The sequence below is a fragment of the Denticeps clupeoides genome, chromosome 16 (genome assembly GCF_900700375.1).
Source record: "Denticeps clupeoides chromosome 16, fDenClu1.1, whole genome shotgun sequence".
Lineage (NCBI taxonomy): Eukaryota > Metazoa > Chordata > Actinopteri > Clupeiformes > Denticipitidae > Denticeps > Denticeps clupeoides.
Window position 1 is genome coordinate 3,092,634 of NC_041722.1, and position 18,335 is coordinate 3,110,968.

Here is an 18,335-nt window from a genome sequence, read left to right on the forward strand (position 1 = left end):
GGAGGCGTGGCTGGGGCTGGACTGGGTGTGGATGGGTGGGTGGCAGGTCCAGGCGTGGTGGTGCCAGGTGGATCGCTCCACAGACAGATGGCGGGGGGTGGGCTTGGGTGTGATTATGCAGCGTCTTCGTGATGATTGGAGAGCTGCTGGGTTTTTGAAGACTCCCCTCCCCCATGTGGTGATGATGACTATGACATTATTGCTGGGGCTCCAGTTGGGGGCTAGTTCTTGTTTTTGTGCACCATATTATGTATAGTGTATTTGTAACGATTTATTAAGCATGTTTAGCGTGTTTATTTATGATTGTGTGTGTGTGTGTGTGTGTGTGTGTGTGTGTACGCATTGTTATTTATGCTAAATGGGGTTTGAATGCTGTTGCAGATTCTGTATGAAATTTAACAGGGTCAGTCTTCCATTCAACAGTTGTACAGGTCAGCCCTCCGTTTCAAACACACACCTTCCGAAACACCTCGGTCAAGTTCATTGCCGTCTCACCAGCCTGACCTCACCTCTTCACCGACCTGCTGGTGCCCGAGGCCAGTTCGAGTGTCAGCAGCGCTTGTGCCTGGAGTGTCGATTGTTGTGTTTGTGTTTGCAGACCCAAGTGACTTTAAGAGGGCCTGACACTGACCATGTCGGCCAGACAATGGCGGACGGCCGGATGGTGATTTATGGCTCCCTGCGTGAGAGAGAGACCCAGCAGTGGTGCTCTAATGAGGGGGAAGTAATCGCTCTTTGGCTGGAGAGGATTGTGATGCCAAATGTCCTCTCACTTTGTTATTTAAAGCTGGCTGCTGAGCGCTCAGCGTTCAGGCCCTTTCATTTCTCTGGGGCGGAGGGGACTGAATAGTGGTGGTGGGAGCTGGGGGGCTTGAAAAGGCAGAAGAATAAAAAGACAAAACAGTAATGGCTCTTCCATTTGAATTTAAATGTTGCTTCTCTTGCAGATGCCCCGCCTCTGCCTTGCTGTCTTTCTTCATATATTTTCCGACTGAACAATATACATTAAAACGGCATGAAAATTCGTCCCATTTTCTCTGCTTTGTTCGCACAAATCCTGGCGGCCGAGGTGAATGAGAGATGACTCTTATTCATGGTGGGGATGTCATTTACATTCTAAAGCTTCCTTCTTCTGTATGAAATGCTGTTGGTGATATTAATTAGGTATATGGCCTTGGGCTACTGGCTGCTTGGTCCCTCCACCAACAATCAGGCCCTGGTTTTATTCCCACCCCCCTGTTGCTGAGATGAGATTGGGGTGATTGGGGAATCTATTTTGAGGTGGATTCGTTCTGCCTGGCTGAGGTCTTGCCCGCATATATTAGAGGCGATGTGTAGGCAGGTGAAAGTGAGGGCAGCCAGTTTGGGGTGGGCGGGGATAAGGCGGTGGCAGTAATAATTATAAATAATCCTGAAATACCATGACACACCAGCCAAAATGACAAACATTAAATTCAATATAAACTGATTTATAACAAAAGGTAATACCTATACACACACACATACACAAGGGGTATGGAAAGCTTTCAGACCCCTTTTTTCACTCTTTGTTATATTGCAGCCATTTGCTTTTCCTCATTAATGTTGTGAAGCCACTCCTTCATTATTTTAGCTGTGTGCTTAGGGTCATTGACTTGTTGAAAGGGAAATCTTCAGCCCACTGTTGGGACTGTAATGGACAGGTGATGAGCAGTGCCTTATATAAGGACAAAAAGTTCTATCTTGGTCTAATCAGACCAGAGAATCTTATTTTTGACCATCTTGGAGTCATTCATGCCGGCATTCATGTGTCTTTCATTGAGGAGAAGCTTCCGTTGGGCCACTCTGCCATAAAGCCCAAACTGGTGGAGGGCTGCATCTCTGGAGCTCAGCCACAGTGAGATTTGGGTTCTTCTGCATCTCTCTCACCGAAGCTATTCTCCCCCGATAGCTCAGTTTGGCCGGACAGCCAGCTCAGGGAAGGTTGCCCCAAACTTATATAGACAGGGGTGTGGCTTTCTAATGAAGTCCAATCAGTAGAATCAAACACAGCTGGACTCAAATGAAGGTGTAGAACCATCTCAAGGACGATCAGAGTTAAATGACAACAATTCTGTCTTTTTATTCAACTAAAATGATTTTAGCAAATGGCTGCAATATAACAAAGAGTGAACATTTTGAGGGAGTCTAAACACCGTACCCACTGTGTATGTGCAATATGCATGTGTATTTACCTTATATTTACCTTACCTTATGCCTCTTAAGGGTGCATATATATATGAACCTAATATGTGCGTGTGTGCATGTGTGTGTGTGTGTGTGTGTGTATATATACCTTCACTTTTATTGCCCCCCATATAGTCTTAAGCCAGGATTGTTTATATTTATTATGCATGTATCAAACTAAAAGCCTACTAAAGCTTCAAAAGCACATGGTTTTCTATGCTGCTCTAAAGCATTCATTTGCTATAAATTAGATTAATGTAATAATAACAGAGCAATGTGTTAACAAACGCATATACAATATTTGAAACTTGAATAAATAATACAAAAAATAATATCAAATAACTAGTCATCTTCATAACATGACTGATTGACTTTTTTTTTACATTACTACAGCATTTCATGCAGGTTTCATACCATAGCAAACAAGCCCCACTCTCTGCACATATAGCCAAATTGTGCCCAGTGCATCAAGGACCAGTACATTAAATAATGACGAAATTAATCATCTAAAAGCTGATGGAACCCCCCCCCCAGTAGCACACAAATTGTCCTGCTACTTTTTAAGTGTTTATTGGACAAGGAGACCTTGGACTGAACTAAAGGTTTTAGGTGTCACACAGTGGATTCATGATAAATATTATAATAATTTCAATCATTCTTTTAGTTTAGTTGTCACATTACAAACATATGCATGTTCCTGGGGGTATTTCTCCACTGATTCATTCACTCTTGTGAACAAGCTGAAGTGTTTATACATCATGGGGGTGGAGAACAAATTAATTTGCTGTAAGCAGGACCATCAATCACATGTGATTTTCTCTCTTAGTTTTTTTTTTTTTTGGTGGCTCATGTGCAATGATGGCACTTTGGGGGTAGGCACACTGCAACACCACGTCCTTCCCTGCTGTTAGGGAAACGAGTTGTAGATCTTTTAGGAGCTATTTGCTCTAAAGTGGATGGAAGTGATGCTGCTGTGGCGGGGGTTGCTGCTGAGCGTTCGGGTCGGATCCGTGTGTTTTAATAGAGATGATCTCTACGTTAACTAAGCTTGGTCCTGTGGGTATGCCTGCTATCTCCCGAGTCGTTTTTGTGATTTATAGAATGAATGATAGCAAAACCGCCGTGTCCTCTCCTCAGCCCACTTCTTCATCTTCTCGCCACGCCCCTCCCTCTCGCTCTGCTGCAGCTCCTCGTTCTGGGTTGTCTGCACTCTCCAGGGAAACTGTGTAGCATTTGAACCCCTGTGAGGGAGCAATTCTCTTCAGCCTTAGCGATTCTCTAGTCCAACCCCTCTGTCTCTGGTGTCTTCCATTCCCTTCTCTTCTTCTTGTTCCCTCCCCTGGGGGACAATAACATTTGAGCCATGGTGAACAAGTGATTCTGTTGCCTTAATGACTTTCCCTTGCTTTAACACACACACACAACCTCTCCAGCTACACTCAGGCACCAGGAGAAAGCCCATTAAGTGTATGAAGTTCCTTCCCCGGGGTTGCAGTAAGAAGGTGAAGGTGATTTCTGCTTGGAGGAGCTCTCTGCACTTATCGTCACCATCATGCTGCTCGCCTGAAGAGCTACCATGCCCAGCGTGGGTCCTCATAACGATTCAATTAGGTAGGGGGTTCACAGGAAGCAGTGTTGTTGTTGTGTGTGGGTGGGCCGTGGCACAAGTAACTGTTGAAGGTGGTGTGTTGAGGAACACTAACTGTCCTGATGCCCTAATATCAAACAGTAACCTCTAAACAGTTGATGGGAAGTTCAGCTCTTCTCAGAGCTATTGTGGCACAGCTCTCGGCTCTTTCGGATTCCTAACAAATTGGATTTTATTATCTGTAGCCTCATTAGGGCCTTAATTAGCAAATATGAATCCTTTGTGTGTTTATAAATCAGGTTTGCAAAGTAAGGATAAAATATGAGACTGTCTGAAAAGAGCCTAACCTCCAATCACTACTCCAAATTTGATCACTTTGAGATACGAGAGCACATCAATAACAGCATTTTGCGGTCATATATGGAGTGAGATTTGTACACACGATCAACTGCACGATTAACGGATTGTGATGTGTGATAGCTTATAAAGCTGTCGCTGCTCTTTGTGTTCTTGAAACCTACGCATCTCGCAGTGATAGTGCTGTGGGGAACGGAGCTGTCACCTAAAAACCTGCTGGCCAATGAGGCGAAGCCCCACCCATACGAGAGAACTGTGACAGAAGTCCAACCGAATTCTCAGGCAGCGTGAACGGAAAACCCAGCAGTGGAACTGTTAAAACGAGCAGGGAAATTGAATAAGAGTGAGATGAGATTACATCTCTCTTCCAATACTAATAACAAATCACCTGACAACGGTGGCCATGAATTGCAAACATTTTATAAAAACAAACAACAAATGTACAAACACTTTTACCAATCACCAAAGCAAATTTACACCATGCAAATCATACGAAAACGATAGACCAGGATTTTGTGTTGACTGATCATGTACCGTGACTGTACCGTGCAAGCTCGACCCGAAACAAGCATGACTAAAATGATTAAAATTGAGCTTGCTCTTGAATTCTTGCTTTTTACATTTTCTAGTAAGCTTGATGTGTCTCTCATCCATTTATTTATCAATCCATTTATTTATAAAGCACATTTAAAACAACTTCCATTGACCAAAGTGGTGTACAAGTATAAGACAACAAACCAGCAGGTACTATACAACATATATACTTAACATACATTGCATATTATTACAATAATTACAAAGACATAAATCAATAAAATAAATTAAAAGAATAATAAAAATAGAAATAGATAACGTAAGGCCATTTTATGAAATGTGCATGAAAAGAAATTTGTTTTAAGCAGGTTTTAAAATGATTAAGACTCTCAACTGCAAGGGGAAGATGTTCCACCGGCTGGGGGCTACTACTGAAAAGGCTCTGCCACCTTTGGTTTGAGCTTTGTTCTGGGGATATGCAGTAAATGATGATCAGCAAGGCCCTGGAGGGAGAGTAAAGAACAGGAAGCTCCGACAGGTAAGGCTTTTAAAAACAAGAAGTAATATTTTAAACTGGATCAATACCATTGCTGATTGAGAATTGAGAATATCTGAGAACCCTACTTACCCTACTTACTACATTGTGTCCCTGAGCAAGACTCTCAACCCTGAAGTTAGGAGGAGAAGCACTTCCTCCAAAGTTTAGGGGTGAAAATGAGGGCAGCGTAATGGGATTTTAATTAAGCTTCAGCAGGGGAGCGCTCTCGGCCAACGTCGATCCGGTCTCAGTGCCGGACAGAGGCGCCGCTTCCTGGGAACGTGGCGAGGGACGGAGGGAGCGTGGGATCCCCTCTCTGGGCCCCCTGACTCTTACCGGCACCATTTGAAGTTCGCTAATGAAGGCACAGCGTATCCGTGGCCAGTCAGTCATTAAAACAAACAAAAGTCCTTCTCAGCGCGCCCGCGTTCCAGTACATCAAGGCCGCACTCAGTTCTGGTTTTAGCCCTGTTCACCCATGCTTATTAATGTGTTCTTTGTAAAATGCCCAAAATATTAACAATGGCGGGTTTTTTTGTTTTTTTTGTAAAATATTTTAATTAAATCCTAAAGGTTTTCTAGAGTTCACCCGTTTGTCTTATTTTCTTCCAGTTCATTTCACTTTCCCTATTACTATAGCCTGACCCAACCCCAAATCACACATACACACACACACACACACACTCGCCCATTCGCACACCCCCATTCTTCCTCTAGCAGTGATTTAAATAATCTCTTAATTTTCAGCATCTGTTGTGTTATAACCAGGGCCTGCAGTAATTAGGTTTGCACGCTGATGTGTGTAAAGTGATGATGGGGAGAGAGCGGGCGGCCCTTCTCTTCTTTACACACACACACACACACACATTCACTGACTCTTATAGAGACCCCCTGTCTTTGTCCCAGCATGAAGAGGCCTGGGGTTCCGGGTTTCATCCACTGCGACGTCTAATGGCGTGCCTGCCGCTAGGGCTCGGAACAACAGGAAGATGGCGTAATGAGTGACAGAGAGACCCCCCACCCCCCTTCCCAGTCACTTTCATTTAATCAGATAAAGCCCTTTTGTGCCCAGGTGCTAATTACCCCTCCGTCGCTGTTGTTCGCTTCTTGTCTATGTAGATATATATAAGCCGGTTGCTGCTTTTCAGTTATGTGGTCATAAAGAGGTGCTCTTATTGATATGGCCCACTTTCCCTGACTCAATGAGGTGTTAATTAGCCCCAGCTCCCACAATCCTCCATGGCCCCTTCAACCTGGGTTTATTCCCCTCCTTTTTTTTTTTTCTGAAATGATGAGTATCTCCCACCCCCCCTCAACACAAAGCCCCCGACAAAGGATAAAAACACAAACTCGGCGTGCGGTGACACAAAGCCAGGGGCGTGGATCACAAACCATGCATCTGTTTATGTGCTCTTCAAACAAGGTGCTAATCAGCGGCGAGGCGACCGTGTAGAATAGGAGACGGAGCGCCAGAGGGGCGGTGGCGCTCCATCTCGCCGCAGAGCGCCTGCGCTACGTTTGACTGACTGAGACACCTCGGTCCTCCCCCGACAGCCTTAATGACGCTCATCCATCTAACTTTATTTAGAAGAGCGCGGCGGCTCCATCAAATAAATCAGTCCTGCTGTATTTAGGACAGGGCCTGTCATGCCAAGGTAATGGCAGGCGGGAGAAGGATTGGCATAACGTGCTCGCACACATACATTTTTTTGCCAGGACCAAGGGCCATAAATATATTAGAAGTGTGTCACCACTGTACTAAGTGTAAGTCCAATTTTTTTACCCTGCTTCCATAAATCTTCCTTGTGCAGATGAGCCCACTGTTTAAGACATTTGAGCATATTTGTTCCCCACAAATAAAGAAAAAAAAAACACAGAAATAAATGTGTGGTTATGTAATCGTTATTATTAGTATCTTGCTCAAATGTCTGAAATGGCCTGCGTTTGGCTGTTTTTGCACGTTTTTGGTCTGAGATTCTACTGGTTGGGTTGTGCTGTGGTGGCCTTGTGGGTATGGAAGTGGACCCGTAATTGGAAGGCTGCTAGTTTGAATCCACTACTCACCAAGGTGATGGTTAAATGCAGATGACACATTTTGTTGTGTCACTGTGTGACAAGCACTTTACTTTCACTTTCTGTGTGCCGGTCGGTGTTGGCGGACCTGTCCGTTTGCTGATGGGTGTGATAAAACGGGAGATTGAGGTGAGGTGACGGGCAGATGAAAAACAGAGTGGAAAGCTTTACAGCAGATGGCTCAGTGAGATCAGTGCGCAGTGAAGCCCATCAGATTAATAGTGTGTGTGTGTGTGTGTGTGTGTGGCTTGATGCGTTCTCTATAAAACCTCACATCTGCATTAAGACGGTGTCTGAGAGAGGCGGGGTCAGGGCGGGCACTGTTGAATCAGTTTTCTCGGCGCTGGAGTGATGCCGTCTCCCGGCCACAATATTTATGGCCTCCTTCTCTATTACACGGCTCAGCTGGGAGAGGAGTTGCCTGATGGAGCAGCATGTGTGGTGTGATGTCACGGATGCAAGCAGGCTGGTGGGAGTAGAAATCCCCTGCTGTAGGTACATGCACCTATAGGAATTCTGCTCTACATATGCTGCTATATAAAACATAGAGTCATAGAGCTGTCAATCATCCACTTTAGCTCCTCCCATATCAGTTACATACCAACAGAAATGGCTGGGTGGGCAGTTAGTTGCTCCTCTTCAAGAGATATATATACTTTCGTGTATCAACCTTTAGAAACTAGAACATCTAGAACTGAACCTGCCATATCTTTGGTGTGCAGCCGAATGGGCTTCCAATGTGTGTGTGTGTAAAAATGTGAACGTAGTGAAATTACTCGCTGGTTGACATGAAGCTCCATTAACTTCGTCATGGTGATGAATCGGGTCCCCGCCCCCCAGTGTCTCATATGGTGGGAACATTTGTCACCTGGGGTGCAGTCAGGAGGGGGCACCTGCGGAGCACCACTTTCCCACCATATCTCTGACATGCTGGTCTGCTGTGTGTGTGTGTGTGTGTGTGTGTATAAAATTCTGGGAGGGCCTGTCCCCGTCACCAGTGGCAGTTTGACTCTGTAACTCCGTGATCACACGTGACGTTTGACATTCAGCGAGTCTCGTTGGTATTTCGGCGCGCCGGATAAAGACCCCTCAGGGTTCCTCTCAGAATTCCAGCTGGAGGTGAGAGTCTTCAGCAGAGATAAAAACGCAAAACTTCGACCCACTTTTTTTGCATCTGTGGCCGATCAGAGTCGAGGTGATGCCACACGGCGCTAGATTTAATCTCCGTGGTCCAGCGGTGGTTTCTCCACCCGACTCTGTTCATGGGATGTGAAAGCTGCCCCCCCCCACGTCTCTCTCAGCATGTTGGGGGGTATGTGTGTGAGTCCACATTTCTCTGCTGCCTCAGTAATTAGATCTGCTTCATTTGCACTGCTGCAAGGAAATCACTGTACGTGTGTGTGTGTGTGTGTGTGTGTGTGTGTGTGTGTGTGTGTGTGTGTGTGTCGTAGCACTTGGCACAGTGACACTCTGCAAGGAATAATAAAGAGCGGTATAAAACCATTGCTGCTGGGATTGCTGGTGACACTCACACACGCAGGCTGAATATGTGCAGTGATGTGTTCATTTCCAAAGCATCACTCCTCGGTTTCTCACCGACATTTATAGCATGTGTGTGTGTGTGTGTTTTGCCTGTAGCTCCTCTGCGCTCAGCATGTTTTATGCATGAGGCCTAAGGGCAAGAGGCCCTGTGTGTGATTGTGTGTGTGTGTGTGTGTGTGTGTGTCATATATGGTGGCACTCACTGTGGGACTAAAACACCCATGAAGCCTCCTCGACCTCCCGTCTCCTTCATGGTCATTCACACACACTTTCTGTGTTGACGTGTGAGTGTAGGATCACACACTTCAACCTTCCCAGCTGTGTGTATGTGTATGTGTAACAGCAGTTGTTACTGGCATGCCGTGTGTAGTGTTGTGTTGTCTCTGCTGGATCCTTGTTTCTATTGTTGGTTGGTTGAGGGTTCATCGCAATCTGGCTTCTTCACCCATAGCTGGACATCCTCTGTGGCATCACTGTAATGCTGGATTTTTTTTTGTGTGTAACATCCTTCAGATTTTTTCTCCTTCATGCGACAAGTTTGATTTCCTCATACCTGGGTTTTGATATGGTGGAGGAAGAACTTTACACTGGCAAAATGTGACATTATCGTAAGGCAGATATTCCTCATAGCAACATGCCATTATGATGCATTAATTAAATTTTTTTCCAGATTCAATTTCTTGAATATTAATGGAGAGAAAGGAAAGTACAGTTCCATAAAGTGCATTCTCTCTCTCTTTTTATCTATCTATCTTAATGGACATTTAGTTCTCAATATGTTAAAAGTTACACACACACATATTACAAACCAATTGAAAAGTCGCACTCTTTCTACACTTGCCTGAGTCACTCCTGAGTGACATTGCTGACTCACGGAGGAATAGTGTTTTTAAATGAGAGATGAAATGAGAGACCAGTATTAAGAGAAGCCATTACATTAATAACGAGGCTGCGTGTGTGTCTGTTTGTCAGATTACTGGTTGATGGTCTCTCTGTAAAACAGCACTTTGACAGAGTGCATTAAGACCCTATGTCTATATGTTCTGGTCGGCTTTTTTAATATGTGTATAACATAAATCTAACATAATAATGTATGCTTTATAGTACAAATGACAGCGGGGGGGTATCTCTGCTCTCTCTGGGTTCAATGCCGCGGTGCTTATTGCTGATAGGAGTGTGTGTGTTTTACGGTGCTGCTGTATGATGTAACCCTCCAGTAAGAGCGTAGTGAGATCATCACTTGGCAGAGCTGAGAGCTGGAGGCGGGAGGAGCAGATGATTCCAGTATCCCTCCTTCTCCCTGGACTGTCTAAAGTTCAACACAGAACAGCCCCTCGTCCCAGACTCTCCAGTCTCTGTTCCCCTACTGATCTTCCTTAATTTCTTCTAGGGATTATAATGGGGAAACTAAGACAATGGACCAAATTCTGATGTTATGTTTGATTGAAATTGGTAGCAAATTTTCCTGTTTACATACTCATCTGCCAATCAGTGGTTCTCGTGTTCTGTTAAGACAGGTCTACACTGGGTTTTTTTTTTCAGTCATTACCGTTTGGTGAACATCCATCTTAAATTGTACGATTAATTTCCATGTGGTGGAAAGGCAAAGTTCACGATTAAGTGTGGACACTGTACAGTCCGTATGTATGTATGTATGTGTGTGTGTATATATATATATATATATACACACACACACACACACACACACACACACACACACATACATATTTTTACATACCTGATCATGATACATGGGTGAGGCCACATTAAAAAGTCTCGAGTTTCCATGTGCCTTGTTCACAACACACTGTGCCACCAGGCTTGTACATCAGTTCAGTGTTTGCAGAAGCACAGTGACGACAAACCTCACAACGAGCAACATGTTTGATTTTCTCATGACCAACCAGTCGGTAAATGGTTGGGAGGGGTTAATTGGTGCTTGCACATCATGTACACTATACGACAAACATGATCAAGCTGCAACTCGGCCATACTCTGGGAATTATTTCAAGAGTGACAAATGTGTTCGGAATGCACCAAAAACATAGCTGTCACTGGCCGAGTTCGGGGACGCATTCGCAGGCATGCTTGGAGCGAGTGGAGTAGTCGTCGTACTGGGAGAGGAGGACCGGAGGCGCTTGGCCGGTGATAAGGCGCCCGGAGGTGAGCTGGGACGGGAGTGTGGCCGTGGAAGCGCCGTGGAAGCGCCGCAGCGCGGCGGGGAGGGAACTCTGGCTCCGTGGGGGGTAACGGGGAAGATCATCTTAGCAAAAGGGGGCAGGCAAACTCAAGGTCAATGGCGGGCGAAGGTCGTGGTCACACTGGAGAATCCGATTAGAGATCGTCGTCACAAGAGGGGCAGGCAAAGTCCTAGGTCGGGGACAGGCAAAGGTCGTGGTCATGGATATCAATCGTGGGAAAATAAGGCTGGCGTCAATGGAAGTAAATTCAACTCAAAGAGCTCTCATTTCCGCTTCCGGGTCGCCGTCTCTCTGTCTGGCCTGGTGCTCTCTGGTGGGCTGGAGGTGTATTGGCTGTGACAATAGCACATTGTGTATGCTGTCCGTTAATGGGACTTTTATCATCCTAGAACTCTTACAGCACTGTCCACTCATCACATGACAGAACTGTATGAAGGTTATCAGCTCACAGTCACCCTGTACTGATCTACAGTGGCCTGTCATTTAAAGGCGATAACTGGAATCAAAATGGCCCCTGGACATTCATCAGCAGTTTAAACTGTAGTGGCACAATATAGCAAATCTGGATCAGTGTGTGTGCATGTGTGTGTGTGTGTGTGTGTGTGTGTGTGTGTTTGGACCAGATGGTCAGTTGCCGAAGGCCTGGTTTGACTGCTGTACCCTTGACAGTGGACCGTATAGCCAGTGACAACGAAGTGCTCAGTCAGTGTCTTTAGTAATTGCTGTGCAATTTTCTGTATGTGTGAAAATGGGATTCATCCTGGTCCCAGATTAATGTGTCTCTCCGATGATTAAAAAACGTGGAATGTGTGTTTTTGACTCACCTTTTGTAGCCTCCTGGCTGCCATTGAGGGGGGATTTTAAATGGGCTTGTTAAAATGTAATCAGCACGCTGCCCTCCGCACATCCGCAGGTCAGGCCACACCGGGAATCGGCACGTTTTTCATCAGAGGACACCTTAAACACATCTAATATAGCAAGTTGGGGAGGGAGGGTGGCAAAGATGGATTTTTTTTACTTCTTCTGCATATGTCTTCAGAAGAAAAGACTGAGATACCCTCAAGGACTTTAGCCTCATTTGTCCACTAACTCTCCATCAAAATAACATTTCCACAGATCAGGAGCAAAAACAAGGATTTTCTACTAATCACACACTCATGATTAAAACACAAATTGTGCTGAAAAAAAAGCATTAATTGTGTTGGAGTTGCTCCCTTGTTATGCTTCTGTCATGAACAAGGGGTTGCTCCGTTCCGGGATCTGGGCCGGAGTTTCACATTTGTCATGTGTAATGCTCCCTAATCGTTTTCACCTGTTTAATTGTATAAAGCTGCCCTGTTCGTTCCTGTTCGCCATCGGGTCTTTGTTATGTTACGTGTTCACCATGTTGCCAGATGTTCTTCACCAATTAAACCCCTGTATCGCGACGTTGTGCAAATTCGTCCTTCTTCCTCGTCATCTCATGTCACCATCTCAGTTCACCTGCCTCCTCATGCCAGATGGTTGTGACAGCTTCACATAATATGAATACTTTAATACTGGAGAATGAAGTGAAAGTGAAGTGATTGTCATTGTGACACACTGCACAGCACACAGTGCACACAACTAAGTGCACATCACCCTTGCTGAGCAGTGGGCAGCCATGACAGGCACACGGGGAGCAGTGTGTGGGGGCGGTGCTTTTCTCAGTGGCACCTTCTGATTACGGAGCCGCTTCTTTAACCGCTAGGCTACCACCAATCGCTGGGTTCTGGGTTTAACACAGGATCTGTCACGGGTCTAGAACCCATTGTTCTAGATATAGACAGTTCTTGTTTTTCAGAGTGGCACCAACACTTCCCTGGTCTAGAGCCGAGAACGGCTTATTTCTGAGATTCGGGGTGTGCACAGCGATGACATGGCTGTGTGGTGGGAAAGAATTGTGGCTCTTAGAAGGTTTGTAAGTTCAATCAACCATCATCTGACACTTGTTAGTGGGAAGGGATCCATTTCATGTTTTCCCCTGTGTTCCCATTTACATTTTACGCCATTTGGTGATTTTGAAGTCTCAATGAGGGAATACTGCTTACGTGTCAGACTCAGTTGGAAGGATACACAGTAAGAAAGCATGTATTCAATTCATTGTGACAAATAAAACTGAATTGAAACTGAAGTACTTGATTTGAAGGGACTTGTGGGACTTTCACCCAAACAGTGAGGAGTCTAGATACATGGGACCAGTCGAGCGGTGTATTATTATTTTCTGAGGTGGGCAGATACAGGAAGCCTGTGGAGGGGGTGTGGGAGAAGGTGGCAACATTCAAACCAAGTCAACTTAATGGGAAAAAAAGATGAAGGACCGACCAGACCCACTCACCGTGTGAAAATGTATGTGGCCAGTGGACTATATATGTACAGTACTGTCCAGTCTGCTGCATTTTGTGACATGGTGTGGGTGACGTCTGCAGAATTCCGTCCCTGTTGCCTTGTGGCGGTTGTGTGTGCGTGTGATGAAGTGGCCACTGTGTCTGTCACTCTGTGGGCAGGATTTGTTTGAAATGACCAAAAAATAAACTCTGGATCCTGTGGGCGTGGTCTCTGGCATTTATTACACTATTACACAATGTGCACACACACACACAAACTCATTTGTCTGTAGTCCCGGTGAGAGCCCAGAGTCGTGACATCACGACGAGTGCGATATCAGCAGAGCAACGCTCTTCTCACACTCCCCTCATCTGATGTGAAATTTAATTAAGCGGAGTAGGTTAATTAAAAGTCACTGGTTCATTATTCTAAGGCTTTTGTGAGCATGTTTTATTTTTGTGTTTGCCAGATTGTCAAAAATGAGGTGAAATTGATTAACAGTTTCTCACTATTTTCTTTCCTCTCTGTCAGCGATGGCAGACTTCCATGTGCAGCCACGCTCTGTGTGGGCGGAGCCTGCTGGGGTGGGGCGGTTCCAGTGCCAGATCCACGGCCTGCCAGAGCCTGTCATTAGCTGGGAAAAAGATGGGCAACCAGTGGACACCACAGACGAGAGGTATCTCGTCTCTCTCTCTCTCTCTTACACATACACTCACACACACACACACACACACACACACACACACACACAATCACTTTTTTGTTCTCACTCTGCCAGGTACACATTATTGCCAACGGGTGTGCTGCAGATCACAGAAGTATGTGAGGAGGACAGTGGTGTGTTCTGCTGTGTGGCTCACAACAGCGCTGGAGTTAGACACAGCAATGAAGCCCGGCTCACCGTGACAGGTACACACACACACACACACACACACAATGAAATATGAAATAAGAGGATTAATGCTGCAACGACCTGCCTCACCATCACATGTATTTACCAATACACACACACACACATACACAATGAAATATGAAATAAGAGGATTAATGCTGCAACAACCTGCCTCACCATTAAAGGGTATTTTCACACAGACCTTTTTCTACGTTTTTGAGGAGATAGATTGACATGTGCCATATGTCATTTGTTCCTATTTTTTGTTCCTTAATTGAGTTCATATTAGAATGGTATACATTCTCACATAAAAACACAGACAGATATGAAACCCCCTGGGGTTAATACAGCATGAGTGCTGTATTGTTTCTTAGGAAAATACTCATATGAGCCAGGATTCTGAAACCCACACACACATACCCTGAAATAAGCCTCTCTCACTCTTAATTTCTCTCTCTTCTCTAGTTATTGTATCTGTTTGCTCTTTTTACATCTGTTTTCAGAATCTATTGAATCATGGCTTATTAGGTTTGTCTGAGATAACAATGTTCCTGTCGCAGTAATTGCACAGTAACAATAAAAGAGACAATGTTTTAATGAAATAATGATCGATCTCACTCCAGCCTTTCCCCTCTCCCATCTTTCCTCCCCGCTCGCCCTTTCCTTTCCTTTCTTCTCTTCCCTTCTTTCTGCCAAATCTCATAATCAGGCTCCCAGTCTTCAGTTTACAAAGAGCCCACAATCCTGGTGGGCCCTGAGAACCTCACCCTAACCGTTCACCAGACTGCCATCCTGGAGTGTGTTGCAACTGGACACCCTCGGCCAATCGTGTCATGGAGCAGGCTGGGTAAGGACCGCCACTACTCTTCATTCACCCCCAATTTCCTCTTTTTTTAATGTTCCATGTCAGGGGGCAGACTGTATCCCACCCGTTCTCAAATGCCTGAAGGGCTGAAGGGAGCTGGTGCGTATTTTATTGTTCGCAATAAACAAGCTCTGTGATGCACCGGTTATCAAATACAGCCCCAGTTCATGCCCTTTGCTATAAATAAATTCATTATGTGTGTGTGTGTCTGTGTGTGTGTGGAGGAAATGTTGGGTAAGACGGAAATTGCTTTTGTTCTGTGAAGTATTATCAAGGATCAAGCAGCACAGTCCTGCTTGGTCATATGGCACCTACCAGCTTTACTTATAAATTTTGCTCATAATTTGATAATTTTTTACCGCATTTAGTAGACACTCTTGTCAAGAGTGCTTTGTAGTCCATATCTTATCTTCATGCTGTTTAACAGAGACTAGTTAAATACTGTTATTACTGCTCTGTATTTACCTTTTCCCACCGTTGGTCTGATTCTCACAGAAACTATACACACAAGTGAACAGTGACTGCATTCTATTTATCTGTATCTTGGAGAGGATGAGTAATTTGTTTTGTTGGTGCTAGAGAATCATCTCGAATCATTCACCATTTATAGTGCAGCTCAAGTGACGCTCCTCGCATCTTCTCTTCTCTCCAGAATTGTTGGGTACCTCGATCCTGCAGCTGTTATGGGTTTGAGGAGGTCCAATTTGTCTCCCTTACTGTGATATAAATGAGTGGGGAATAAAAGGAGTGGCGGCTGGCGACAGATTAATTGCTGCTGCTTCCACATAAAGCTTGTATACATACAGACATGCACATTTGTGAGTGTATGTACAGTCCTTGACAAAAATTTACCTCAAGTGCCACTGAAATATATTTTTAATCAAGATTTTGTTTTTTGAAACAAGAATGTTTCAGTGCAAAACGAAACTGTCAAAAAATATTCTAATATTCAAAGCTTGGTAAAGCCCGTTGAGTCAATTTTTGCAAAGACACAAGTGTTGTCCCCTTGTCACATGAGCTTCACCTGTGACTAATAATGGATCAATTAGGTGTCAGGTGTGTATAAAAAGAAGCCCAGTACACTAGATCTTCACATCAACTGCAACTAGACGTCTGCAAACATGCCTAAGATTCACCCTGAGACTAAAGTGTTGATTATCAAGAGGCTGAAGACCAGATCCACTGGATCCGAGATTCACCCAGAAAAAGGTTTTGTGGCGGAAAAATCATGGTATGGGGTTACATCCAGTATGGGTCTGCAGGGTGGAAGGCAACATCAATAGTCTGAAATACCAAGAAATCTTAGCTACCTTTTATATTGCCAACCATAAAAGAGGCCAAATTCTGCAGCAGGATGGTGCTCCATCACATACTTCCATATCCACATCAAAGTTCCTCAAGGCAAAGAAGATCAAGATGCTCCAGGATTGGCCAGCCCAGTCACCAAAACATCATTGAGCATATGTGGGGTAGGATGAAAGAGGAAACATGGAAGACGAAACCAAAGAATATTGATGAACTCTGGGAGGCAGAGTTCCTGATGACTTCATCAATAAATTGTATGAATCCTTGACAAACCACATGGATGCAGTCCTTCAAGCTCATGGAAGTCATGCAAGATATTAAATTTGGATCTCACAGCACCATTACTTAATTTGCTTAAATATTTTGTATTTGCAGTATATTTGTTCTGTATAGATGACAAAACGTTTGTCTGGGTTTTTGTTTTGGGTTTTAGCTTTTCATATGAGCTATTTCTAACACCAATTGATTAATTAAGAGTCAGGTTAATAGCAGGTGTTTCTGCAAAATAGATCAGCGACAAGACTTTTGTCAGGGACAAAGTTCCTGATTTGGTGCTACTAAAGGCCAGGCCTAAAATCTCTGCGTATTGCTGATTATGCAAATAATCCTGATGGATTTTTTTATGTTTGCTTTATTATAACGTCTGTGTATATGAATCATCCAGCTCTTTGATTGGTCGAGTGGGTCATGGTGTGTGGTGAGGTGCAGAGGCGTGTGTTATGTTATTTCCTTCTCGGGCCATCTATGTGTGTGCCACTTGCAATTTGAAATCTGATATCGGCTTTCTGAAGCTATTATCCAGTTGGTCTTGGGCGGTTCAAATTGTAAATGACGGCCCCGCCCCTGTCCGGGGCCCTTAATCAGATTGCGGATATTGCCTTGCACAGCGTCTCTGGAATGAAATGGCATCACGATGGGATTTGGGTATATTAGATTACGTCAGATAAGCTGCATAATGAATGTGATGGGTGGGCACCAGTCAGTGTGTAATGCCAGGGTGTGTTTACAGCGCAGCGCTCACGAGGAGCAGCAGCGGCGAGGCGAGAGCAGCAACCCTCGCTCTCATCCCAGGCCCGTCGGACATTAACCTAATTACACCGTGACTCACAGGGAGACGCCTCCGTTCAGACAAGAGCCGGGTCAGCTCCGGCCACGCTCACTCACAGATATCTGCACATTTACGGGCACTAAAAAGGGATTTACATAGATATGCACTCTTACCAGCACACATTCACACAGTCATTATTACATGAGATATGCGTATTTAGAGTACAGAATATGAGTAACTGTATTTTGTAACAGTTACCATTTAAATGAGTGATAATCAGAATACAATTCCTTTTTTAAAATAAATGGATTACACGGCGGTCTTTTCCTGTTTCATATCCCCTCTCTAATTTTGGTAAATCCACGCTGCGTGGGCCACGCATAACACAGGTGTTCTGTCGAAACATGCTGCCTATCGAGTAGTGCTCCCTAGCGGATCTGCGAATAAAACCATGCACTATTACACCATGATCTTTATACTCTTACAGTGCACATGGACTGAGTGTGTGTACGGTGACATTCGTGCAATCACAGATAACAATGCCGTAAATGTTAATGTAAATGTGTAGTTGTAAAAAGCATGACGATATATAAAGTAATCCAAAGTATTCAGAATATGTTACTCACATTGAGTTACAAACTACATTTTGGGGCATGTATTCTGTAATCTTTAATGGAATACATTTTAAAAGTAACCTTCCCAGGTAAACATATGTAACTCAGAGCAAATGATATATTTCTGGATTTACCAGGACACACTCACAGAGTCATTATTACACAAAGATATGCAGATATTTACATACACACTCACACACACACACACTCATAGATGCATGGATTTA

At 44.4% G+C, this 18,335-nt stretch overlaps 1 protein-coding gene across 1 annotated transcript in view; it reads left to right on the forward strand.

Moving 5' to 3' along the window:
• igdcc3 (immunoglobulin superfamily, DCC subclass, member 3) overlaps positions 1–18,335 on the forward strand; it is a 73,712-nt gene that overhangs the window by 28,676 nt on the left and 26,701 nt on the right. Inside the window, exons 3-5 of the mRNA XM_028957052.1 lie at positions 13,916–14,060; positions 14,163–14,293; positions 14,986–15,123. Of these exons, the coding sequence (XP_028812885.1) occupies positions 13,916–14,060; positions 14,163–14,293; positions 14,986–15,123 (414 nt within the window). The remainder of the gene's footprint in view (positions 1–13,915; positions 14,061–14,162; positions 14,294–14,985; positions 15,124–18,335) is intronic.